Source organism: Muntiacus reevesi, chromosome 5 (assembly GCF_963930625.1).
Source record: "Muntiacus reevesi chromosome 5, mMunRee1.1, whole genome shotgun sequence".
NCBI classification, from domain to species: Eukaryota; Metazoa; Chordata; class Mammalia; order Artiodactyla; family Cervidae; genus Muntiacus; species Muntiacus reevesi.
In genome coordinates this window covers 37,747,140-37,772,955 of record NC_089253.1, presented here as the reverse complement: position 1 = coordinate 37,772,955, position 25,816 = coordinate 37,747,140, and the positions used below count along the sequence as shown (strand labels likewise).

The following is a 25,816-nucleotide window of genomic DNA, read 5'->3' as shown; positions in this document are numbered from 1 at the left end:
GCTGAGGTGTGCTGGAGCATGGGAGAAGATGGCATGAAGGGTGACAGGTGTGTAAAAAACTGTCCTGTGCAAATGTGTTGAGAATTTGTGGGTAGCCTCTAGATCCAGGAAGACAGAGCACCTATTTGACACTGATGGTGGTCTAGATAGGAATGATAAGGACGGTGGTGTGATAGATTTTGCAGGCTCGAATGAAGAGTTTTCTGTTTATCCCTATTTAATAATTCAGGGCTATGGGATTCCCCTGGTGGTCCGGTGGCTAAGACTGCACACCCCCAAAGTAGGGAGCCCAGGTTCCATCCCTGGTCAGGGAACTAGATCCCACACGCCACAACTAAGACACAGTGCAGTCAAATAAATATATATATATTTTCAAATATTTTTTAAAGAATGATTTCAGGGCTAGATTTCTGACTATGTGACCACTGACAGTGGGCATCAAAGCACTCTGAGTGGTGGTGAGGAATGCAGTCTGAATGACAGGAGGAAGTGCACCTTTGGATGTTTAACATAAAGGAAAGATGCCCTAAGACTCTGAGGGTCCTCAGGACTCAGAATGGACATAAATATCGAAGTGGCATTCATCTCCCAATACAGAGTATTTTGGCAACCTATTAGCTGAATACGTGTTGCTCAGACCGGTCAAACTAACACGATGAGTTATTTAGTTACTAAGTCATGTCCAACTCTTCTGCGACTCCATGGACTGTAGCCTGGTTCCTCTGTCCACTGGATTTCCCAGGCAGGAATACTGGGTTGCCATTTCCTTCTCCAGCAAGGTGAGATAACCACCCTAAATTGAACATCTGCAAAAACTCAGCCACACAGGTTCAGGTAAGGAGATCGGCTTAGCAATTTGTGTTCAACAACAACAAAAAGACATGACAACAAAGAGCACCGGAGGCTTCCCTTTACTGTAAATCTCATGTAAGGAACTGACAGAATCATTGGCTTGTCAAAAAGGCCAAGTAATATCAGGTTGTGTTAATAGAAGTATGGCATCTGGAAGGGAGGAGGCAAGAATCCAGACCACTGTTGGCACCGTGTTCATTTGTGGCCACCAATGTTGAGGACCTTAGTGACAGGCTGAGGTCGCCAGTGGAAGGGCTACTGCACAGGCTTCTGCAAAGGCACGGGGGTTATTTAGCTGGGAAGGAAAAACACTTGCCAACAAATGGAGTTACTCACAATCGGATTGCGCTGCCTTCTGATAGGTACTGAGACCTTCATCCCTGCAAGTGTTTAAGTAAAAGCTGGACTGATTGGGTCTGGGTGTCCAGGGGAGGTTCCTGCCCAAAGCAGAAGGTAGAATTTAGTCAGCCTTTCAGCTTTCTCCCAGCTGGATGATTCTGATTTACGTCCACCACCTGCTCACCACCTCCCTGCCTACCATCTCTGACTGGCCTGGGGCAGCTGCTGAAGGGGACAAGAGGAGTCTGTCGGTTCAAGAGCCGCTAGCGCCCCCAACCAGGGAGCAGGGGAACCCACTGACCGGCGCACCCAGGGAGGGTTAGGGTGCAGACCTGCTGGTAGGCTGGGGGCTAGCCTAAAAGTGCCCAGCAGCGAAAGGACCCAGCGTCCCACCTTCTCGTACAACGCAGGTATCTCGGGCTCCATCGCGACCAGCAATTCCCGGGGCGCGCAGCCTCCAGCCTTGTTCCCGGAGTCTCTTTCCTCCCCGGGCCTCCGTCTGACGCCCACAGCCCTTCGCAGGAAGCCGACTCCCAAACCCGGGCAGGGGGTGTGGGCCGAGGACGAAACCCCGCCCCCAGGGGTCCCTGATCTTTGCCCCCGCCCCGGGCTCCGCGCCTCCCCAGGAGGCCACCGGCCGGCCAGCGTGTGCCGCTGCCTTTTGTGTGTTTCGAGGTGCAAGAGTACCCCCCAGCCGTCCGCCGCGTCCCCTCGCGGCCCCCGGCGCCTCCTCTCGGCGTTCCCAGCCCCCCTGCTCGGCTCCGCGTGCCAGCTCGGGGCTCGCTGGTTCGCTCCCCGCGGCGCCAGGAGGAGGGGCGAGGGCCCGCAGCCCCCTCCCCCGCGCGCGGCGCCGGAGCCCAGCCGAGCCGGGGGGACCCGCCGCCGCCGGTCATGTGGGCCGGACTGCTCCTCCGGGCCGCCTGCGTCGCGCTCCTACTGCCGGGCATCCCGGCCCGCAGCTATACCGGGAGGAAGACGCCGGGGCACTTCGGGGCCGAGAGGTAAGCGCCCCGCACCCCTCCCCTGCGCCTCCGCCGGAGCGCTACCGGCGCGGAGCCGGGAGGTACGGAGGGGCGTCCCGGAGTCGCGGGTCCGGGCACCCGCCCCCGTGGCACTGTCGGCGCGGGCGAGTCCGGGAGGTCGGGGACAAAGGGACAACAGCTTGTGGTCCGGGCCGGGTGGCCGTCCAGCGCCCCTGGCCGGGGCTGTCCTGACTGGGATCTGGCGGGGGGACCGGAGATCCCGACGCTAGGTGAGCCCCTCTGAGTACCGTGGAGCGCGGATCCCTGGCCAGGGGGCCGGGGATATGCCAGCTGGTCTTCGGACTGGCGGGCTTTTCGCTCCCAAACGTGCCCGTGGCTCTGCCTAGGCAGTGCCTGGCCTGCCCCGCGGGCTGGCTGCTCCGCGGCTGGGGGCTTTGCCTCTGTCCAGGCTCAGTGCCCGCCGTGGACCTTGGAACCGCCGGGGTCTCTCTAGGTTATGTTTCGGTTTCTGCCAGTGTGTGCACGCGGGCGGGGGTGGGGTGTTTGTCCCTTTGCTCTTTCCCGATTGATGTCTCCCTCCCCTCCTGTCTCCTCCTGGGAGGGCCGGGTCGCCGCAGGCGGAGCGCGTGTGTGCGTGATGCTCAAAGCGAGGGAACACGGTGTCAGCGGGCGGCCTGGCCCGCGGCCACAGCCTCGGGGGCGGGGGGCGCGCAGGGGGGCGGCCCCGCCAGGCTCGCAACTAGCACGTGTGTTCCGCAGCCACCGCCAGTTCCTGCTCAGATCCGCCCGCTCCGCCGGCGTGTCAGAGTCGTGCTGCCTGCCACCTGTCTCCCCGTCACCGCCCGCCCTCGGCCCCTTGGGGCGCTCGGCCCCGGCCCACCTGAGGGTGAGGCTCCAGTGGCCTCCAGGGCATCCTTCCCTCTGCCGCTTTGGTGCACCCCTGTCCCTCTGAGAGCCCCATCTGAAGAGCCTCCTTCTCAGGCTGCTGCCATAATCACTCCCGCGAGGGCAGCGGGTGAGACATCCCTGCCGCACCCCCCCACCCCCTTCCAGGGCCCCTTCTTGTGCGATGACTTCAGAGAGGGAAAAAGCTTTTGGAGGCTCCAGGGACAGTTTTCTGCAGACGTTTCTGTTTCACCCTGTGCCCTGAGTTTCCCTTTCCAGAATACTTGTCACTTTTGACACAGATTATTCTCCAGAAGAACAGACTGACTCTGTCTTTCCATCCATGTCCCCAGTGCCTGCTGCACATCGTGGATGCTCTGTAGAATGCCTATTGCTGTTGTTTAGTCCCTAAGTCGTGTCCAACTCTTTGGGGTCCCAAAGGCCCCAGAGGAACCCTCCAGGCTCCTCTGTCCATGGGATTTTCCAGGCAAGAATACTGGAGTGGGGTGCCATGTCCTTCTCCAGGGCATCTTCCCGACCCAGGGATCGAGCCCACGTCTCCTGCACTGGCAGGCGGATTCTTTATACCCAAGCCACCAGGGAAGCCCAGAGAGTGTCTGACTGGCAGGATATTCCCACCAGTCTGCAGTCTTGGGTAGAACACTGTTGGGGGAGATTTCTTGTCCCTATTCTGTTGGACTAGGATTCCTAGTTCAAACTAGGCTGGGCTTCACCATCCTCTGCCCAGCCCAGAACCAGTTCTTGTCATCCTCTCTGACCCCTTCCAGGCCCGTGCACATGCCTCTCCTGCCTGGAACATTCCTCCACTCTCACCGGCTGCCCCCATTCTCTCTCCAGCCTCAAGGGAGGAAACCACTTCTGTGCTCCCTCCCCAGCCTGTAACATTGTGGCGCTTATTGTTACAAATAGTTCCTTGTCTGCGCCTTGAAGGTAGAGGAAATGGCTTGTTCATGACTCGACTGCGTTGCCTCACCCAGCTTTGGGTACACTGGGACCCCCTTCACTCCCTTGGGCAGCTCACCAGCACCCTCTCCCCCTTCCCAGAGATGTCACCTGGGGACTGACATTTCACCATCTCCCCACTCTTCTGTTGTTATCCCTTCTCAGCGTTGCCCTCAACTGCCATTGATTAAGCACCTACTATGTGCCAGATGCTGCCCTTGGTGCGGAGTTGAGCAAAAAGATGAAGCCCCCTGTCCTCAGGGTATGGTAGGGGAACCAGAGAATGAGTAGATCAACAAACTAGTGAGTACTGGGTTGGCAAAAAAGTTTAAGATGTTATGGAAAAACCAGAACAAACTTTTAGTTCAACCCAATAATTCAGTGTCCCAGGAAGTGTTATGAAGCAGAATAAAGTGAGATAAGGTTGCACAAGTAGGGCCTCTCTGAGAAGGTGACTTGAGCAGAGAAACCTTTTATAGGAAAGGGGGTGCTGTGTGTGTGTGTTTGGGGAAGAACTTTCCTGATGGGGGAAATTGCAAGTGCAAAGGCCCTGAGGCAGCCGTCCCTGGGGTTCTTCATCCATTGCAGTCTTCCCTTCTCAGCTCTGAGGGCCCTCCTTGCTCATTGTCTACGTGACAGGCAGCTAGTGTCTGTTCTCTTACAACTTTGTCTTTGTCCTGCCTCCAGAGGGGACAGACCGTCGAGTCATTTTTCTTTGGCAACGTTTCATTGTCCGTTGCGGGTGGAGGTGGGGGTTTCCAGAAGTGTTGGTTGACTGACTTACTGACTGGCTGGGAGGCTTTCACAGCCCAGGAGATGAATCCTCCCCCGACCCCCAGGACAGAACTCGGAAGGTACTCTCTCCTCTCTTGCAGACGCCGGCTGGGCCCCCACGTCTGCCTCTCGGGGTTCGGGAGTGGCTGCTGCCCTGGCTGGGCGCCCTCCATGGGCAGTGGGCACTGCACCCTTCGTAAGTGGCTGTCCGTGTGCCCCAAACGTCCTCCTCAGCAGGCTGCGCGCTCCCTGGGCTGGCCCGAGGGGCAGACTGGGGGGCTCCAGCCCCGACTCCCTCACCTATGTTTCTCCTCTCAGCCCTCTGCTCCTTTGGCTGTGGGAGTGGCATCTGCATCGCTCCCAATGTCTGCTCCTGCCAGGACGGAGAGCAAGGGCCCACCTGCCCAGGTAACTGGGGGCGCGGGCCCTGGCTGATGGGAAGAGCTCTGTTTACACTGAGGCTGTGCCAGGCCCTGGGCAGTCGTGCCCTAGCGCATCATTTTCAAACAGCCCTATGAGGTAGGCATTCTCATTCCCATTTTATAGATGAGAAAACCGAGGCGCAGAAGCTAGTGGCTCGCCCTGGGTTACGTGGCCAGTAAGTGGCAGAGCTGCATTTAAACTCAGTCCTGTTTGCCTCCAGGGCCCCCTTCCCCACAGAATTTAGGAGGAGCCGGGGGGCAGCGGGGAGGGGGCGGCTGGGACTGCTGCGTGGCGCGTGCTCACGGGTGCGGTGATTGTTTCAGAAGCCCACGGAGCCTGCGGGGAATACGGCTGTGACCTCACCTGTAACCACGGTGGCTGTCAGGAGGTGGCCCGAGTGTGCCCCGTGGGCTTCTCCATGACCGAGACAGCGGTCGGCATCAGGTGTACCGGTGAGAGGCCTGAGAGCAGCAGGGAGGGGCGGGCGCGAAGGGGGTCTCCTCCCTGGCCTCCGAGGCCAGTCTCCCGGGATATGCTGGAGTGAAGCCGAGCTCGGAGCGGCTCTGAAGTCTGCAAGTGGGCAGGTGGGCAGGTGAACACAAGGAATCTGCGCCTTCAGCTATTCCACAAATACCTATCGAACATGTCCTATGGACCAGGAACTGAGCTGGGATTGGGGTTATGCGGGCCATCTCTGCTCGTATGTTGCTTCAGGATATGGTGCAGGGAGATGAGGAAGGACAGTGACAGTCCCACCTAATGGGACCATCATCGGAGGAGTGCACAGTGCCAGGACCCACAGGGGCACAGGGAACTGGGTCCAGCCTTTTGCTGGACTGCGAAAGGCTCCCTCGAGAATGTGACATTTGAACGATGAGGCAAGGGAAACTCAATAGTTATTTTGTAAAAGTATTATTTGTTCCCGATTTAAAAAATTTCCTATAGGCCAAGTCTGTTACCTTCCCCATAGATGCTACTGTGACCAGCTTCTTACTTGTCTTTCCAGAGAGCTTGAAAGTCATCCCTGCCCCCCCACCCTTGTGCCTTTTTAACATTTTGTGAAAATAAACATTTCTCCCCCTGAATATAAAAATAAAAAATAACTTACCTTGGAACATTTGGAAAGTAAAAGAAGAGTAGAAAGGTGAAAATAAACATGTCCCAGAAGTTCCTACCCAGAGATATTTGTTACTAAAATGAAGTTATTTTTTTTTTCTGCCCTTGTTCCTTTGGTCTGTATGTGTATTTGTGTATTTGTGAGTGTGTGTGTGGGACTGTGTGTCAGGCATGCCTCTCTGTTTTATAAAATTGGGATCATACCTTATCTATCACTTTCGTTCGTTGTTTTTTAACTTTGTGCTGTGAGCAGGAAATATTAGTAGTCCTTACAACATCACTTTTAATGGCAGCAGATGTGGCTACTGTAATCTAAGTACCTACTTCTGTGCTATCCATCCTTAGCTTGTCTGCAGTGTTTGGCTGCTATGAATAATGCTGCAGTAAAGTGGCTTCCAGTCGGCCTTTCTGATTATTTCCAGAAGGAAGACTATTGAATCAAAGGTCCCATGAAGGAGTTTTTGTTCTTGCTCCTCCCCCACCCCCTTCCCGGCCTTTTTCAGAAGGTTGAAGTACTTTCCAGACACATTTCTCCTTGCAGAGGCAAATTGGACTAAGGAAAAGCCAGAGACCAATGTCGAAGCAAGTGCAGGGCAGGGGAGTCACGGGGTTGGGATAGGGTGAGTCAGGGTGGATGTCTTAGAGGAAGTGGGCATAGTCCCAAAGGTGCCTGCTGTGGAAAGAGCAAGGAAAGAGGATGGAGGGCACCAGCAGGCATGGGGGCCAGGGGTGGAAGGGAGGCTCAGGTGGGCAGACTAGACTGGAGTGGGAGCTGACCTCCTAGGTCCTCATGGTTCTGAGATAGGAAGGGATGCTTTGAAGCTGGGTGGGGTTTCTGTCTCTCAGCACCCTCCCCTCCCCCCAGGCTTGAACCTCCCTAAAGTACTACTGGCCCCCCTGAACAGAAGCCTGGAGGGCTCCTTTGTGCCCCACAGCTGAGCCTTAACCCACCACCTCTCCAACTCCGCCTCCCACCAGACTGACCTCCCACTCCTCCACTGTGTTCCCTGTGCTTCCTGGAAGCTCCACTCGACAGCCGCCTTCTGGCTGCCCCCTGGTCCTCTCAGCCCATGTCTCCTCCATCACACACCTGCCGTGGGGGGCGGTCCCTGCTGGGGCACATGCGAAACCCTGCCCCACACTGGCCTCTCATGGATGCGCCTCATGACTCCTGTGTTCTCAGGCTGCGACCGTCTGGAGAGCCAGCACTGTGTCTTAGTCACATTTGTGTCCTCGACAGATCCCTTCCAGGTCCGCTGCATGCCAGCGGTGCTCCACGAGAACTAAAGGGAATTTAATCAACCTTCCTGCCCACTCCCCCGACCTTTTTGGGGTTGCCTTGCAGGTGGGACCGTTGGAAATGGTTCTATTTCAACCAGCCTCTCCCGTCATCTGTTCTGTGTGGGTCAAAGAGGCCTGGCCCCGTGACCTCTTCTTTCTTGGACTGGGGGTCCCTAAAACCAGAAGATTTACCTAGTGCCTTCTTTCTCCCTGGGGTGGCAGTGAGGCGCGCCCCATGTGGGCTCAGGGTCCTCGTGGGATGCACGCCCTCCCCACATCCAAAACACATTCAGAGTGAGCTATGCAAGTGTTTCCTCTCTCCCCAGACATCGATGAATGTTTAAGCTCCTCTTGCGAGGGCCACTGCGTGAACACGGAAGGCGGGTTCGTGTGCGAGTGTGGGCCGGGCATGCAGCTGTCTGCGGACCGCCACAGCTGCCAAGGTGAGCGGCTCTGGGAGGGGTAGTGATGCTGTGTGCCGTCGCCACTGCTTTTAGGCTCTGACATGGACCTCAAGGCCCTGCCAGGCCCAGCCTGTGCTCTCCAGGCATGACTGCACATCACCTTCACCATGGTCCTCTAAGCAAGATGCTGCTCACTCTCTCTCTCTCTCTTTTTTTTTTTGGCCTGTACCTCTTGGCATGTGGGACTAGTTCCCTGAACAGAGATTTAACCCATGCCCCCTACATTGGAAGGCAAAGTCTTAACTACTGGACTGTCAGGGAAGTCCCAGGAGATGGTGTTCTCATCCTCACTTTATGGATGAGTCTTGCCCAAGGTCATTCTGTCAGTAGGAGGAGGGAGAATCAGGTTGTGTGTCTGACACTATGGCCTTTGCTCTGGACCACGACTCAGTAGAAACTGCTGCTGCCATCGTTGCAGGGTTGGGGGAAGGGGAGAGAGAGGCAGAGGGAAGGGCTGGGGGCAGGCGGAGCAGACTGACCAGAGGGAGGAGGCCCCTGAGATGGGGGAGGCCTGAGGGGAAGGGGCTGTGACACCCTGGGGGTGTGTCGTGTGGGAGGCCGTGCTGTGATAGTCATCACCTGCCCCTGTGCTGGCCCAGGCTCTGGAGACACACAGCCAGTAAGAAAGCATCCTGCCCTCCAGTGCCCCACCTGATGGAAGGGGAAGAACAGTGAGGTTTTTCAATGAGATTCTGATGGCTCTTCTTCTAAGGGCACTAATCCCATCATGAGGGCTCCACCCTCAAGACCTCATCTACCTCCCAAAGACCCCACCTCCTAATACCATCACATTGAGGGTTAGGGCTTCCATACATGAATTTGGAGAGAATGCACTTGAATAGCACTTGGTCATCAATCTGATGAGTGCCCTGCCTGCCTCTCCCCAGTATGTGAACAGACACACATGTGCCCTTATAGAGATAGAAGGATAAGAGATGCAGGGAGTAGGGGGGGTGGTTAATAGTTATTCAGCTCCTGTGTTCCAGGCATCATATTAAGTACCTCACACACATTTTCTCATTTCATCTTCAGAATTGTCCTATGAAGTTGGTACTGTTCATTTCCATTTTCCTGGTAGGAATAGTGAGGTTTAAAGAAATTAATTTGCTCAAGATCATGTTAGAGCTGAGATCTGAACCCAGTCATTGCTCCACCTGCTTTTCCCCCCTTAACAGTCCATCTTTAAGATATTTCCACATCAGAGTCAACAGATTTGTTTTATTCTTGTCAGCTGCTGCCTAGTGCTCTGCAGTGCAAATATCTCATAGTTACTAACTCTTCTCTTATTGATGAACATACAGATTATTTTCAGTTTTTTCCCAGTTTCAAACAATGGCTTGGGGAGGCTTTGACAGAGGAGGTGGTATAGATGCTGGGTTTTGAGGTATGAATAGGAGTTTTCCAGCCAGACAAGATGAGAAAACATTCTAAGCAGATAGGAGAACATGTGTAAAGGAGGAGGCCCACAAGAGCATGGTACATTTGGAAGATGGCCAGAATTTAGGCCAAAGTCAAGGCGAGGGGGAAAGAGGGAGCTTGGAAGGCAGCCTTGGGCTCATGAGCTATGGTGGATCATTCGTACCTGTGGGAGCCTTGGAGGGATTTTAAACAGAAAGTGGCCTGATCAGAGGTACCCTTTGGTCAGAACTTCCTGGAGGCTGTGTGGAGGGTAGCTTGGGACGAGCACAAGGAGAGGCAGACACACAACGCAGTTGTTATCCTCTAGACCACAGACAAAGGTGTCTTGAGCTAGGATATGGCAGTGACGGTGGAGAGAAGTGGGCTGGTCCATGAAGAACTTAGGAGTTGATAGGCTGGATGTCGGTTTTGAGAAGGAGAGGGGTTAAGAGTCTGGTAGAAGATGGTGATGAGAGAGGTAGGTAGAGAGGACTGTATGTTTCCAAAACCCCACAGGGAAGTGAACTCCAGCCATGTCCCATTCCCTTCCAGACACCGATGAATGCCTTGGGAGCCCCTGCCAGCAGAGATGTAAAAACAGCATTGGCAGCTACAGGTGCTCCTGTAGAACTGGCTTCCATCTCCATGGCAACAGGCACTCCTGTATAGGTAAGGCCAGGGACCCTGTTGTCTTCATACTTAGGTTGCCAATCAGGAAGACCGACAGGGTGAGCCCAGGGACAGGGAAAGGTCAGTAGTCTGGACCTCCTTGGTTCCCTGGAGCCTGCAAGTGCTTGAGCCTTTGCTCAGAGCCTGCCTTTCCCTGGGGTTGGCGTGACTCCTAATGGAAGACCCTGTCTTGGACTTTTCCTGGCCACATGCCACTTTCATCCTGTTATGTTTCTCTTCCACCCTCTCCCAGATACACCCCAAGGATTCCTCTCTGCTCACCCATTTTCTTGGCTGCCTTTGCTCCCCTTGGTAAATAAAGCACGTTATGTCTTGGTTCCTCTGGTTTAGAAGGAGACCCCTGTTTTCTCAGCCCATTAGCAGAAATTTCCAGAAAGGGATTGGCATGTTTGGCTTGAGCTTGGCTCATGGGTTGAAGGTGGGGTCCCATGGGCCTGAAAAAAGACCTTGTTCTAGCAGAGTTGGGTGTTTGTCCTGAAGCCTGCCCTGAGCAGTGCAGTGATTTTTTTGAGACTCTTTTTCAGAAGGGCCCACAGCACCCGATGCCCAACATTGGGATGGTGGAGGGTTTGGAGCCGAGATTCCCAGTGGGGGCCCATCCCCACCAGCCAGCACTTAATCACTGCTGCTCAGTGCTGGAGCGTGAGTCACTGGTGCATCCATTAAATGCCTACTGGATGTACTGACCTTCCAAGGGGACTAGCACTAGACTTCAGCCCCATTCCCAGACATCTGAGTCACGTCGTCGCCCTGGGGCAGGGAAGGACCCCGTAAGAATGTGGCAGGGAGACTTCCCCGGTCTTTTGGGCTAAGAGATGGAGGAAGGATGACTTGGTAGCCCCGACAGCCGTCGGTAGCGAGGCTCTCCCGCAGATGTAAACGAGTGTCGGAGGCCCCTGGAGAGGAGAGTCTGCCACCATTCCTGCCACAACACCGTGGGCAGCTTCCTGTGTACCTGCCGACCTGGCTTCAGGCTCCGGGCTGACCGAGTGTCCTGCGAAGGTGAGCGCCAGGCCCCGCCCCCGGCTATGGGCCCCGCCCCCGGCTCTAGGCCCCGCCCCCGACTCTAGGCCCCGCCCCCAGCCTCCCCGCTCTCTTCCGGAGCGTGGGGAGGCAAAGTGCCTCTTCCTTCCGCAGGAATTTTTTTCAGTGCATTTTCTTTGTTATTTCCTCCACCGATCTTTCATCCCCTCTGTCTCTTTCCCCTTTACCCATCCTTCTTTTATTTTCCTTTCACTGTTTCCCCAGCCCTACCGTTTCCCCCCAAATAGTAAAGGGGGAAAAAACCCCACCAAAAAACAACCCATGATAGAGAAGCCTTTGATGTAGGAGTCCCAGTAACCTGGGCTTCGCGGGACACTTGGGACAGTGTGGGGTCAGTTCTCTGCCATGCTTTAACTGCGAGTGTGCCTGTCAGCGTCTGTGCAATATCGTGTCAATATCCGAGGCACGGGGCCAGTTTTCCATGGTGTGACTGCCTGTGTTGGTCTGAGCTTGGCCACCCAGGTTCCCCTTCCCTGCCCAGCCTGTTTTCCCCCGGGTGCACTCTGATCCGTGACTCTCCCTTTCTCTGCGTACCTTCGCCCCACATTTGCCTCCTCTCTCGTGTTGGTCCGTCTCTCTTTCAGACTGTTGGGCAGTTAGTGTCCATCTGCAGAGAAAATGTGTGCTTTCCTAAGCCTGTATGTGAATGTGTGTGTGTGTGTGTGTGTGTGTGTGTGTGTGTGTGTGTGTGTGTTGGGGGAGGCAACAGCTTGTAAGCTGGCCTGTCTGGGGTGGGACGGGAGAGGACCCTGGGCACTTCCTTCTCCTGAGCCTCAGCATCTCCTTGTGGGAAGTCCCATCTGGGTCAGGGAGCAGTGGACACACTGCTGACTTGTCCGGACACAGAAGTTTCGAAGGGTCATTCCTGGGATGGATACCTGAGGGCTTAGAGAAGGTCTGCCTGGCTCGGGAATACCCGAGTCTCCTCTGTGGCCAGCGAGGAGGGGAAAGGAGAAGACTGATTTGGCAGTGGCTGAAGCTTCTGACTGCTAGTATCACCAACTCGTAACTTCGGTCGGCTGCTTTGATACTTTTTCATCAATCTTCTCTCCTGATCGTCACTGCAGCCCCATTAGTCTGAGGTTGAACTGGTGGTGTTAGACCCATCCTGCTGATGAAGAAACTGACCTGGAGACGTTCAGTGCCTTGTGATGGTGGACCCGAGTCCTCGCCCCGCGAATCTCGCCTCCTGCCCCTGCTGCCTCCTTCCAGATGCTTCTGTGTTTCCGTTTCAGCTTTCCCCAAAGCCGTGCTGGCCCCATCTGCCATCCTGCAGCCTCTGCAGCACCCTCCTAAGATGCTGCTGCTGCTTCCAGAGGCAGGCCGGCCCGCCCTCTCCCCCGGGCACAGCCCTCCTTCCGGGGCTCCGGGGCCCCCGACTGGAGTCAGGAGCACACGACCACCACCTCCCACACCTGCACTGCCCACATCCTCCCCTTCTGCCCCGACGCTGCTGCTGTCCACCCTGGTGGCCACCCCCGTGCCGCATCCCTCTCTGCTGGGAACCCTCAGACCTCCCGCACAACTCCAGGAGAAGACGGCGGTGACCCCTCCCTTGCCCAGGGGCCCTGAGACCACACGGCTGGCACCAGGACCTTCTGCCTGTTGGCACCGAGGGGCCACATATGAGTCGGGGAGCCGCTGGACAGAGCCTAGCTGTTCCCAGTGCTGGTGTGAGGTGGGTGTGAGGGGTCCTTGGGGTTTCCCTGGTCTGGTGTCTGGGGCCTCGTGGTGGCTGGAACTTCCATTTCTGCTTCTAGGATGGGGAGGTGACCTGTGAAAAGGTGACGTGTGAAGCTGCTTGCTCCCACCCGATTCCCTCCAGAGATGGAGGGTGCTGCCCATCGTGTACAGGTGGGCGCTAGTCCAGGGAAGGCTATGAGTTTCCTGCAGGGTCCTGCCTCTTCCCTTTTCCTGCCTTTCTGCAACTGAAAAACAGTTATCTAATTTTCATATATCACCTGAAGGCTGATCCCTGGGCCTAACCCCCAGAGCTTCTGATTTAGCAGGTGTAGGAAAAGTCCTGGGAATTTGCATGTCTCACAAGTTTCTGGGTGAAGCTGATGCTATTGGGCCAGGGACCATACTTTGAGAACCACTGGTATCTGTGTTCCCAAGGGGAACGTTTCAATCTTAAGGGCATCCTTTTTTGAGCTTTATTCATTCATTCAGCAGGTTTATCCAGACCCAGTCTGCAGTCTCCTCCCCTGCCCCACTCCCCCTCCTAACTGCAGAAAGAGTAATTGTTCATAAATTGTATCACTTTCCTGGTTCCCTCCCACTATCTGCTGACAATTTTTTAAGTTTGCTTTCATTGCTGTTAGGATAAAGACCTCAAATCTTAACAAGTCCTTCAGCAGAGTGCTTTAAAACTCACCCTACACAGAAATTGCGGGCTTCCCAGATGGCTTGAGTGGTTAAAGAATCTGCCTGAGATGGGAGAGACCTGGGTGCTATCCCTGGGTCAGGAAGAGCCCCTGGAGAGGGGAATGGCTACCCACTCCAGTATTCTTGACTGGAGAATTTCATGCACAGAGGAGTCTGGTGGGCTACAGTCCACGGGGTCACAAAGAGTCAGACATGACTGAGCAGCTGGGCACACACGCATGCACATGAATCGCTGGGGATCTTGTTAAAATGCAGATTCTCATTCAGAAGACGTAGAGAGAGGGGTCTGAGCTGTTACATTTCTATGAAGCTCCTGGTGATAAGATACTGATGCTGCTGCACTTTGAGCAGCAGTGAAAAAGTCTTTCTAAGGGTGACAATGGAAATGCAACTCACTGATTTTATTAAGGATGATTGTTATCTTTTACGGTGTCTCTACTGTGTTCTAAGCCCTGAATGTCAATTGCTGTCTACATTACATCTGAGGTTGTGGCTCCTTCCAGGTTCCCTGCAGGGCATGTGGTGGTGTTTCCATTTAACAAAAAAGACAGCCAAGTCCCAGAGAGGTTAAGTGACACATCCAAGTCCGAGGCCACTCAGGCGACAGGCCAGGTTTGGAACCTGGGGCTGTATGGCTGCCTTTCTTGCTTTATGGGAATAAAGGGCCACACTTTCAGCACAGTTCTGGGCTTATCAGACTTGAATAGGACCCTCCCGGGGCACAGTAAGTAGGTGTCTCCTGTGGTTTTCCAGAGGTCTTAGGACCCCACAATTCTGAGTACCTAGATCTGGCCACTGTTGAGGCATCCAAGCCAGTAAGAGAAGGTTCCAGGTACGTTATGCCTGGAAAAGGAGCGAGACCTCCAGCTTCCTCTCCTTTGAAGAGGTTTGATGCCTCCACTCCTATTTGTCTTTCAAAGGTTGTTTTCACAGTGGCGTCGTCCGGGCTGAAGGGGACGTTTTTTCACCTCCCAACCAGAACTGCACCGTCTGTGTCTGTCTGGTGAGCATCCCAAGCTTCCTGAAGCCTCCTGGGTGTTTTCTTAACCTTTGGGGGTTTTAGAGGAAGAGGGAAAGACGGGATGTTAAAGGTGAGCTCGTTGAACAGAGGGAGGGCTCTCAGGCTGTGGATTTGGGTTGGAACTTGTCACATTTAAAAGTGTGGGGGACGGGAAGGCGGTAGTCTGTGGGGTCGGGGAGGCTTCTGCTGAGCAGAAAAGAGCCAACAGGCAAACAGGGTCCATCTGTCTGCGAAGGGGAGGGGAGGGTACTCCTTCGGAAACTTCCTACCAGGGAAGCTGCTTTTCTCTCCAGGCAAAATATTTGCCGGCACAATAAAGGTGTCCACACGGGGAGGGAGAAGGCCCGTTACCGGACTCAGCTTGTTAGTGTTTTGCTAGAGGCAAGTGCACTCCTCCAAGAATAGTTATTAAGCTCCTACTATGTGCCAGATGCAATCAGGTACTGTCCTGAAGATTGGCTCATGAGCATCCAGTGCGCACAAGTCCGGGGGCTTGGTACTTTCCATCTAGTTCCTCACCTGAGGCTCCTGGCAGCTCTTCAGGGTTGGCTTTACTGTCCCCATTCTACTGATGCAAAGACTGAGGCTGGGAGGTGACAGAACTGGAATTTGAGCCAAGGTCTGTCTGCATCCAAACCCAGGCTCTGCCCATCAGTCCTCACTGCCTCTGATCATGTTTAAAAGTGGTCCCAGCCTGGCAGGGATGATGGAGCTGCAATATAAAATGGGGGAGGGGTGGCACATAGACCGCTACCACCTCCCTTACTGAGCCCTTCCCATGTGCCACACTCTTGTGCAGGAAGCTCTTTTGTGCCTGATCGCATCTTACGCGATCCTCAACAAGCTCCTGACTCTTCTCACAGGTAGGGAGACTGAGGCTCAGAGAGGTGATATGCTCTGCCCATAGTAGGAGGAGCAGACCCTGGGCCTCAGGCCTGGCTGACTCCAAAACTGGGGACCTTTTTTTGGTCTTAGCTTCAGTTTTTGAAAATTGAGTTTTGAATTTAATTCTCTGGCCAGTATCAGGAACTTGGTTCAAAACTCAGATGCACAGGAAGGTGGAGTAACCTCTTCCCCACTAGCATGAGGCCTAGCATCCTTCTTAGAGCTTCTGAATGCTATAGGAGGGAATGACATAGGGGGCAGTGCCATGGAAGGGGAAAGTGCCGTGGGGGACAGTACCATGGGAAGCAGTGCCACTGGAGGAATGCCATGGGAGGGAATGCCATGGGGGGATACCACAGGGGTAATCAACGGGGGGCAGTGCCATAGTGGGAAAGTGCCATGAGGGGATGCCGTGGGGGGCAGTTCCCTGGGAGGGAATGCCATGGGAGGGGGTGGCATAACAGGGGAAGTGCCATGGGGAGAATAGCATGGGAAGGAATGCCACGGGGGGATACCATGGGGGTAATCAATGGGGAGCAATGCCATGGTGGGGAAGTGCCATGGGGGGATGCCATGGGGACCAGTACCATAGGGGTCCAGGCTCGTCCATTTTCGTGAGGAAGGCAGCATGCTCTGCTCTCTGTTCTGCCCCTCATCTTGGAAAGAGGGATGTTGGAAACCAAGACCATAATAAACCCTGCTACTGGGTCCCTGCTTGCATCCCTTGTGTGTCCATGGTGGCATTTAAAGGTCTCGGATGGCTTCCTTTAGGAGACTTTTGTGTGGGAGAGGAGTCCTGTGGGTGGTGTGAAACCGGGACCGAGCTGGTTCTGACGGGCCTGACGGTCCATCCTCCCCGACCCACGCCATCTCTCACCTCCCCAGGCTGGAAACGTGTCCTGCATCTCCCCCGAGTGTCCCCCCGACCCCTGCCAGGCCTCCCCGAAGTCGGACTGCTGCACTTGTGTCCCAGGTAAGGGACTCTGCAGGACGAGGACAGCAGTGTAGGAGGGGTGGAGGGGTGTACTTTGAGTGTGCTTTTTTTGAGGGGGAGTGAACACAGGATGAGATGGTTGGATGGCATCACTGACTCTATCAACATGAGTTTGAGTAAGCTCCGGGAGTTGGTGATGGACAGCAGCCTGGTTGTGCTGCAGTCCATAGGGTCGCAGAGTCGGACATGACTGAGTGACTGAACTGAGCGCAGGAGAGAGCGAGGACATTGATTTTTGCTTTAGAAACTCAGATTATGTGAAGTGTTTCAGGGTGCTGGGTTTTTTTTTTTTTTGGCTGCACCACCTGGCATGAAAGATCCAATTCCCCAACTAGGGGACCAGGGATTGAACCCGTGCCCCATGCATTGGAAGGCAAAGTCTTAATCAGGGAAAGTATGGTCTATTGGACCACCAGGGAAGTCCCAAGATGCCGGTTTTAATTGAGCACCTACTGTGTACACAGCAGCTTGGATGCTAGCTTGGGCTCAGAGCCTGGCCTGCCCCCAAACAAGGGTGGTGCGTTCAGCATTGACAGGAAGGGGTTTGGGTCCACCCTGGGCATGGCTCTGTCCCAGCACTAGGAGGGGGTCTCCCGTGCCCCACCCATGAGCCGGTTCTTTGTTAAAATGTACTTCTCTTTCCTGAGATACTTCATGGTTGTCACTGCTGGCTCTGGGCCGCTGCTGTGTGGGGTGCTCGCCAGCCCTTGATCTCATTAATCCCTGTGGTGCAGCCCTGAGGGAGTACTATTCATAGCTCCATTTTATGGATTAGGAAACTGAGGCTCAGAGCGGTCATCACTGCCCAAAGGGGTATGCCAGTTAGTAAAGGAGCAGAGCTTGCTCTCAAGTTTACCTGATTTCAGAGCTAGTGTTCTTATTAAATACTGCTTTTCCTTTGAAGTTTTGAATGTTATGTTATTTTTAGTTAAAACATGTTTTGAATAGGCAATATGCTCCCTTTGAGGTAGGAACTGTTAACCCCATTCTACAGATGAGAAAACTGAGGCTAAGGAGAGCCTAAGTATTTTGCCCCTAGCGAGTTGAGAAGCTAGAATTTGAATCCAGTGCTCTCTGATTGAGCCCAGGTGGAGCCTGGACAGGTTTTTAAGTTTTGTTTTGTTTTGTTTTTTACCAGCAGGGGTGAGGGATGTTCCGATAAGAGGTTCTTACCGAATCCTCCCCAACCCCATCCAGGGAGTGGTGGCATTCCCAGACCTGGCTGCAGGTGTCTGGGGCCCTCTTTTTTCCTTTCTTCTTTTCTCTTACTCTTTAAAATTTTTTAAAAAATGTGTATCATTTTAAAAGTCTTTATTGCATTTGTTACAGTATTGTATCTGTTTTATGGTTTTGGTTTCTTGGCATGAGGCATATGAAATCGTAGCTCCCCAACCAGGGATCGAACCCACATCCCCTGCATTGGAAGATGAAGTCTTAACCACTGGACTGCCAGGGAAGTCCTATTTACTCTTCAGTTATTCAGGGCTTCCCTGCCTTCTTGGTTAAGGACCTTATTTTGTATGTGATTCATTCTCTGTCACTTTTTAAGCACCGATCTAATTTTATTAATAGTTGAGGGTTCGGAGGGTAGCAGTGGTTGGGCTCTTGGGTTTGGGCAAGCCGTGGAGTATTGTGGGGGTGCATTTTCTTCCCAGAGACCCCCTTACCTGTTTCTTTAGCTGCCCAAAGACCTTGAGCTGCCTCTTTCTTTTTCCTCCACAGTGAGATGCTATTTCCACGGCCGGTGGTATGCAGACGGGGCTGTGTTCAGTGGGGGTGGTGATGAGTGTACCACCTGTGTCTGCCAGGTAGGGGGCTGAATTGGTGGGTGATGGGCAGGGGCACAAGACTTTTCCAGGAGCCCCTGACTGGGAGAAGAGGAGACACTGCACAGCAAAAGGGAAACTGAGGCAGGAAAGAGACTAAAGGGACCTTAGCATCCCCCAAGGCCTTCCCGCAGCCCCCTTGAAGGTTGTCCTTCAGCATTGTTATTATAGAGCACCTACCGTGCACCTGGGACAATGCTGAGTCCTGGGGACACAGCCGAGGACAGGGCAGCCTCAGATCCCTCCATCAGGAGGCCCACAGCCAGGCGGGCAGTGGACAGGGGACCGGGGCTCTTAACCAGACTGTGGGCTTCAGGAAAGTCTTCTTGGAGGGTAAGGTGCTAAACTGAGACCTGAAGGATGACAAAGACTAACCAGGTGAGGAGCTGAGACAGGTGTGCCTGGCAGAGGGCACCGTGTGAGCAGAAGGCAGGAGGCGGGAGAGAGTATGGCATAGTCTGAGGCCTGGTGGTGTCCATTCTGGCTGGAGGCCAGATGGCGAGAGGGACTGGAGATGCAACCGAGGCAGGGATCCTGTTTGGCCTGGGTTCCAAGAAGCAGGGCCTGGGGCGGGCCTCTTGTATAAGTGGTTTTCTGGGGGTGGTGCTCTCAGGAGGAACTGGCCAGGGAAGCAGGTCAGGCGGGTGAAGGGGCCACGTGGAGATGGGGTCCCAGGCTGATCCCATGCAGAGCTCTGGAGTGGGGGGACACCAAGGAAGTGGGTGTGTCCAGAGGCCAGGGAGCTGGGCTCTTACACCCCCAGCATCAGGTGGTTGTATATAGTCCCTTGATTCCCAGGGAGTATGGGGGGAAGGAACCTGAAGGACGCTGTCCCCATCGGCCAAGGGCAGTGCCTAGGGGACTGATGGGGTCTGTGTGTGTGGGTGACAGCCTCTGCTTCAGACTCAGTCAGGAAGGGCTTTGCAAGCCAGGCGGAGGGTTTTAAGCGATGGAGGGATGCAATCAGATTGGTGCGTGAGAAGGTTCTGTGGCTGCAGGTGAGAGTAGGTTGGAGTGGGAGCAGAAAGCTGTTGGAGGAAGCGAGGGGAAGAGATGCTGGAGGCTGCAGCTACGGCAGCCTGGGACGCTGCAGTCACACAGTTGAAATGTTCCAGGGACCCTCTCCTGGCCTGACCCCCAACCCCCAGGGAAGGACTCACCCTTCCTTCCCCTCTTGCTCCCTGGAGATCTGTCACTTTCAGGGGAGGAGATGGCAGCCTGCTGATTTTCTCTTGGGCCTCCCTGGTTCGTGCCTCTTGGTTCTCTTCCAGAATGGGGAGGTGGAATGTTCCTTCACGCCATGTCCGGAACTGGACTGCCCCCGCGAGGAGTGGTGGCTGGGCCCCGGGCAGTGCTGCTATGCCTGCAGGGAACCCGTGCCCATGACAGGTGAGGGCCACCCAGCCTGCATCCCGGGCCGCACCCAGCTCCAGGCCGGGAAGCGGAGAGGGATGAGGCTGAGCTTCGCCCACTGAGACTCTTGTGTGTGTGTGTGTACTCTGGAAGCATGTGTGTGTCTGTGTCTGTGTGTGTATGCTTGTGTGTTTTAAGTTTGTATATGAGTAGCATCTATGTGTGAGTTTGTGTCCATGGTGTCTGTGAGGGCTATCTGTGTGTTTTTTTGAGTATAATTGCTTTACAATGTTGTGTTAGTTTCTGCTGTATGATGAAATCAATCAGCTCTTTGTATACCTGTATCCCTTCCCTCTTGGACCTCCCTCCCACCCCACTGCCCACTCCACCCCTCTAGGACATCACAGAGCCGAGCTGAGCGCCCTGTGCTGTGCGGAACCTTGCCCCTAGTTATCTGTTTTACACACGGTAGTGTAGACGTACATATATGTCAACGCTACTCTCCCAACTTGTCCCATCCTCCCCTTGCACCCTGTCCACATGTCCGCTCCCGATTCCTGCCCTGGAAATAGGTTCGTCTGTACCATTTTTCCGTCTGTGTGTTTTTGTTGAGTGTCTGTTGCACCTGTATGAGCGTCTCTCTGTGTGTGAATGGGGGTGTTCATGGATGTGTATGGATGTGTAAATTTGTGTGTGTGTGTGTGCCCGTGTATACCAGGTGCATGCTGGGAGGGAAGCAGTTGACTCACATGGGGAGCCGGGTGGCAGCTGCTGGGGCAGGGTTGCGTGGACGCAGCGCGAGTGAGCAGAGGTGTCTGTCTGTCCTCCCCGGGCGGTGCTGTGGGTCCCTCCGGCATCAAGGCCGCTCCTCGGCACTTCTGCCCACTCGTGCTGTCTCCCTCGCTGTCTCCCACCAGGCTGCTCTCTCGATGACAACGGGGTTGAGTTTCCGGTTGGACAGATCTGGTCTCCCGGTGATCCCTGTGAGTTATGCATCTGCCAGGTGAATGACAACCTGCGCGCCTTCAGCTGCTTTCCCCGCCTCCCCGTCCCGGCCAGTACTGCTGCCTCTGCAGAAGGGGGCCACGTCAGGCCCCGTCCCAGTCTCCCTTCCATGGTGTTAGCTCCTGTTTTGTACAAGATCTGGGATCCAGGTTATTTTGTCCTCCGTAGATTTTCAGGACGGCAGAACTTGGCAGTCTGTCTGTCGTAAGAGTGGAATGTGACCCATGGTGCGTGTGAGGGGAGCCGCTGGCCTCAGGAGTCAGAACTAGGATTCCCGGGACCAGATTTTTCCTGGACAGGGATAACAAAGGGAGCCAGGCAGCCTGAGGCCCAGTAGCTAAGGCCTTTTCTGTGCAACTGTGATGCCTCCTTCATTAACATCAGTCCTGTGACCTCACCTCTTCAGAAATGGATAAGGTGAGGGGGTGTGAGTTTGAGAGTCAGATCAACAGAAATGCAAACACAGCTGTTTACCAGTGCAATTGTTTTAGCTCCTGTTTGAGTACAGGTTGGCTTTCCTTTCTACTTTAAAAAATATTAAAAAAAATTTTTTTTGTCTGCACCATTGGGCATCCGGGATCTTAGTTCCTGACCAGGGATTGAACCCATGCCCCCTCCAATGGAAGTGAGAAGTCTTAACCACTGGACCTCCAGGGAAGTCCCCAGCTTTCCTGTCTGCTTTGAAAGAATTTTTAGTCCCTTTGAACTTCATTTTTTAAAATGGGGTCCCTGCACTGGCTGTGGGCTTCCCAGGTGGTGCTTGTGGTAAAGAACCTGCCTGCCAATGCAGGAGACATAAAAGACGCTGGTTCTGTCCCTAGGTTGGGAAGATCCCCTGGAGAAGGGGATGGCCACCCACTCCAGTATTCTTGCCTGGAGAATCCCATGGACAGAGGAGCCTGGTGGGCTACAGTCTATAGTGTTACAAAGAGTTGGACATGACATGAAGCTACTCAGCATGCATGCACGCACTGACTCTGTCATTGGCATTGCTGGGGGGCCTGGTAGAACCAAGGTTGGTTCTTGGACTTGGCCTCAGGCCTTGGACTCAGCATCTGCATTTTAATCCCTGGGTGACTTGTGTGCCCACCAGCTCATGAGAACCACGGCCTTCACGTCCTCTTGATGCGGCATTTGTTAAAAGGTGTTAGACACTTACAAAACTTGGAAACATTTAGTTGGAATTAGAGCGGGCAGGAAAGGTACCTCCGCTGCCTGTTTTCTCCTTCAGGACTGATCTAGGGCACTCAAATTACAAGAAAATCACACAAAAGTTCAGCTTCTTTTGAAAGAAAAGAAACTGTGTACAGCGCTTTCATCTTCTGAAAGACGTTTCCGGTGGAATAGCTTTCTATAAAAATAGGGTTTTATTGTACTCCGTAGGTTTGGGGTGAGCCAGGGTTTCAGGGAAACGCTGAGAGAATTTGGATAAGATTGTGGCACAGCCTTGGCTACTGGGGGAAGAGACTGGAAGCTGAGACCAGAATCCCAGCTCTGACCTTTCCCCTCTGGGGTATGGGAAGGCTTTCTGGAAGGCTCAAGCCCCCTCTCCCAAGTAGCTGGTTCTCTTTGGGGAACTCTGACACCTCCCAGCTTCATTGTGATGCCCCTTAGGCCAGGTCCTGGCCAATTCGCAGCACTGCCCTTTCTTTTGGGGGGCTGGGAGGGTGGAGTGGGATGGGGAGGTGGGGACTGGCGTGGCAAGTGGGGTCTTGGTGAAGTTATTCCTTCCTCCAGGCAGATGGCTCAGTGAGCTGCAAGAGGACAGACTGTGTGGACTCCTGCCCTCACCCGATTCGAATCCCCGGACAGTGCTGCCCAGACTGTTCGGCAGGTAATGTTCTGCCTGGGGGGTGGGGGCAGCAAAGAACCCCCGGCCCCCGCATCCAGGCTCACCCTGCACCAGGCTGCTTCGTGCAAAGCACCACCCCTGCTTCATCTCTGCTCATCCTTGCAACAAATCCATGGGACAACCTCATTTTAGAGATGAGGAAACTGGGGCTCAGGGACGGAAAACAGTTTGCCCAAAGGAAGCTCCATCTGGGTGCTGGAAGCAGATATGAAAATGTGCAGAGCTTGCAGCCTAGGTGGGATGTTAAACGAACATCCCTGTGAGACAATTCTAGAACAGGGAGAGGAAATTAAAGCGATCTTTTATATTTTAATAGTAATTTTCACCTTTTCCATTATTTTACAAGTAACATTTTGTTATAGAACATTTAGAATATACAGACAGCAAAGGAAAAAATTAAAAAGCAGCCATTACCACTTTTAACTTGATGGTTTTGTCTTTCCAGTCTCTTTTCATGATATAACATCAATATCTATATATCTCTATCTCCATAATGTATCTATAACGTACATCTATATATCTATCATGTCATAGATATATAGCATATCATAGATATATATTACATATTTTTTTCCTCTTCCTTTCTTTTTTTTTTTAACTGTGAAATCTTAATTCTTCAACCAGAATTAACAATCAATTCTTAATTCTTCAAACTTAATTCTTGTACCCTTGATAGCGAAAGCACGGCATCCTAGCCATTGAACTGCCAGGGGATTTCCTATATAATTTTTCTTATACAATGTTTCTCCACTGTCCCACCACCTGTTTTTTTATACTTATTGTGTGGGATAAATGAGCTTCCCTGGTGGTTCAAATGGTAAAGAATCTGTCTGCAATGCAGGAGACCCAGGCTCAATTCCTGGGTTGGGAAGATCCCCTGGAGAAGGGCATGGCAACCCACTCCAGTATTGTTGCCTGGAGAATCCCATGGACAGAGGAGCCTGGTGGGCTACAGCCCACAGGATCTCAAAGAGTTGGATACGACTGAAGACTAACATGGGATAAATACAGAGAAGGGAGCTGTGGAGGACCCTCCTGGAGGGTGGGGTTTGGGGTTTGGCTGAGTGCAGAGGAGCAGAGAGGGTAGCTGTGGCACCCAGGTTAATTGAGTCTCCGAGTCCTTCATCCTGATCCTACCTGGTGAGGGGTAGGAGGAACGGCCCCCTTCCCCAGGTGAGAACCCTGAAGTGAAGACTCTGTGATCCCTTTGCTGAATCCACTGAGAAAAGTCAGCACCTGATCCAGGCGTGTGTTCTGTCCCTTCCCCCCTCCCCTGGGCAAGTGCCTGCAGAGCCTGTTGGCCTGACCTTTGCTGCCCCGATAGGCCTTGGGCTTCGGCCCTGGCGAAGGCCGGCCACCGCACCCCCTCCCCCTGCACCCCATCCCCCCACCCCCGGCCAGCCCTCACCACGTGCTCTCTCTGGCAGGCTGCACCTACACAGGCAGAATCTTCTACAACAACCAGACCTTCCCCTCCATGCTGGACCCGTGTCTGAGCTGCATCTGCCTGGTACGACCACTCTGACCCGGTCCCTGTCGGTAGAAACTCCCCAGGAACTGCCTCCAGCTTTTGAACTCTGGAGGCAAACATCCAGAGACCTCCAAGAGAACGGTCGCTTCTGGGTCATGGCGAAAGACGGCTCCCTCCAGCCCTGCCTGGGGTGAATCTTCACCTAAGGCCAGAGAAATACTTTTACCCTTGCCCAGCAAACATCCTCTGCTTCTGGGTGACCAGGGAGGGTCTGGGGGAGCCTTAAGGTATAAAATGTGGCCCAAGGTTCTCCCTGAGAGTGAAGGTGTGGAATGCAAACCCAGGACTCTGCCTGGAATCTTTAATATACTCACGTTTCTGAGCCCCTTCCTGAGCTCAACACAACCTCAGTTAATCCCCGGGGAATCCTATGAAGTGGGTACCACCGCCATCCCCAGCTGCTGAGTAAGAAGACCAGGCACAGAGAGACAGTCATGTGCTCAAGACTCCATAAGTAGTCAAGTGAGGTGCCAGGAATCAATCCTAGCAAGCTGAATCTTTCAGAAAGCACACATTTACCCTAAACCATATCACCTAGGCCATATCTCAGTCTAAATGACAGGAGTATCATTTGGTATTTGGAAAATGGAAAAAATAAGCCCTTATTGCTTGTCATGTTGGATATGTTTCATGCTAATGGATCTTCTTTGTTGACGGTGGTCTGCTGAAAAAGATTGAGACACTTGGGGTGAACATCCCTGGCCTTTGGGTGACCCTATTCATTCATAGCCATTTACTTTGGGGAGTTTTGACTTCTGGGTCCTTTCTCCTAAATTAAAAAAAAAAAAATAATTGATAATTTATCTTTGGTTGCGCTGGGTCTTTGCTGCTGCCCGTGGGCTTTCTCTAGTTGCGGTGAGCGGGGGCTACTCTTGTTGCAGCGCATGGACTTCTCCTTGCGGTGGTGTCTCTAGTTGCAGTGCACGGACTCTAGGCACACAAGCTTCAGTAGTTGCGGTACACGAGCTTAGTTGCTCCAAGGCGTGTGGATTCTTCCAGGATTAGGGATCAAGCCCGTGCACCCTGCCTTGGCAGGCAGATTCTTGTCCCCTGAGCCACCAGGGAAGTCCTTCCTAAGTTCTGGGTGCTCAGCTTCCCTGGGCGGTTCATGGCTTGTTCAACAGGTACCTGTTGACAGATGAGCTCTCAGGGCAAGGCCGGGCCCTCGGCCCCGGGGGGCTTGCGTTCTAGCAGGAGGACAGGCTCCTATTCAGTCTGTCCCCTCACCATGGACCCCTCGCCTGGCCTTGGTGGCTCCGATGGGCCCTCAGCGGCTATGTGGTCTGTCATTCCCGAGTGTCCCTCCAGCCCCCAGAAGGAAGGGCCTTGCGAGCTCTCTGTGTCCTGCAGCTGGGCTCCGTGGCCTGCTCGCCTGTGGACTGCCCCATCACCTGCTCCTACCCCTTCCACCCTGATGGCGAGTGCTGTCCCGTGTGCCAAGGTGAGTGGGACCAGCCGCCCCCCTTCCAGGACTCCCGGCTGGGCCCTGGCTCTCACAGCTCCTGTCTCCCCTGCCCGCTACAGACTGCAACTACGAGGGGAGAAAGGTGGGGAACGGCCAGGTGTTCACCTTGGACGATGAGCCCTGTACCCAGTGCGTATGCCAGGTGAGCTGTCCCTGGGGACCCCGCAGCTGCCCAGCCGGGGGCTGCTTCTACCCTTTAGTCCCTTTTCCAAACCTGGAGCCTCTTAGCCGGTGTACGCCCATCTTCCGCCCGCCGTTTTGCAGCTTTAATTACCTCTGGGGGC

General features: G+C 54.1%; 1 protein-coding gene across 1 annotated transcript in view; it reads left to right on the top strand.

The window, feature by feature from the left end:
* Positions 1–2,082: 2,082 nt before the first annotated feature.
* VWCE (von Willebrand factor C and EGF domains) overlaps positions 2,083–25,816 on the top strand; it is a 30,499-nt gene continuing 6,765 nt past the window's right edge. Inside the window, exons 1-18 of the mRNA XM_065936564.1 lie at positions 2,083–2,192; positions 4,898–4,992; positions 5,115–5,204; positions 5,543–5,671; positions 7,943–8,059; positions 10,031–10,147; positions 11,042–11,170; positions 12,448–12,890; positions 12,973–13,066; positions 14,521–14,603; positions 16,392–16,479; positions 18,223–18,308; positions 19,598–19,715; positions 20,597–20,682; positions 22,422–22,518; positions 23,964–24,046; positions 25,418–25,508; positions 25,592–25,674. Of these exons, the coding sequence (XP_065792636.1) occupies positions 2,083–2,192; positions 4,898–4,992; positions 5,115–5,204; positions 5,543–5,671; positions 7,943–8,059; positions 10,031–10,147; positions 11,042–11,170; positions 12,448–12,890; positions 12,973–13,066; positions 14,521–14,603; positions 16,392–16,479; positions 18,223–18,308; positions 19,598–19,715; positions 20,597–20,682; positions 22,422–22,518; positions 23,964–24,046; positions 25,418–25,508; positions 25,592–25,674 (2,139 nt within the window). The remainder of the gene's footprint in view (positions 2,193–4,897; positions 4,993–5,114; positions 5,205–5,542; positions 5,672–7,942; positions 8,060–10,030; positions 10,148–11,041; positions 11,171–12,447; positions 12,891–12,972; positions 13,067–14,520; positions 14,604–16,391; positions 16,480–18,222; positions 18,309–19,597; positions 19,716–20,596; positions 20,683–22,421; positions 22,519–23,963; positions 24,047–25,417; positions 25,509–25,591; positions 25,675–25,816) is intronic.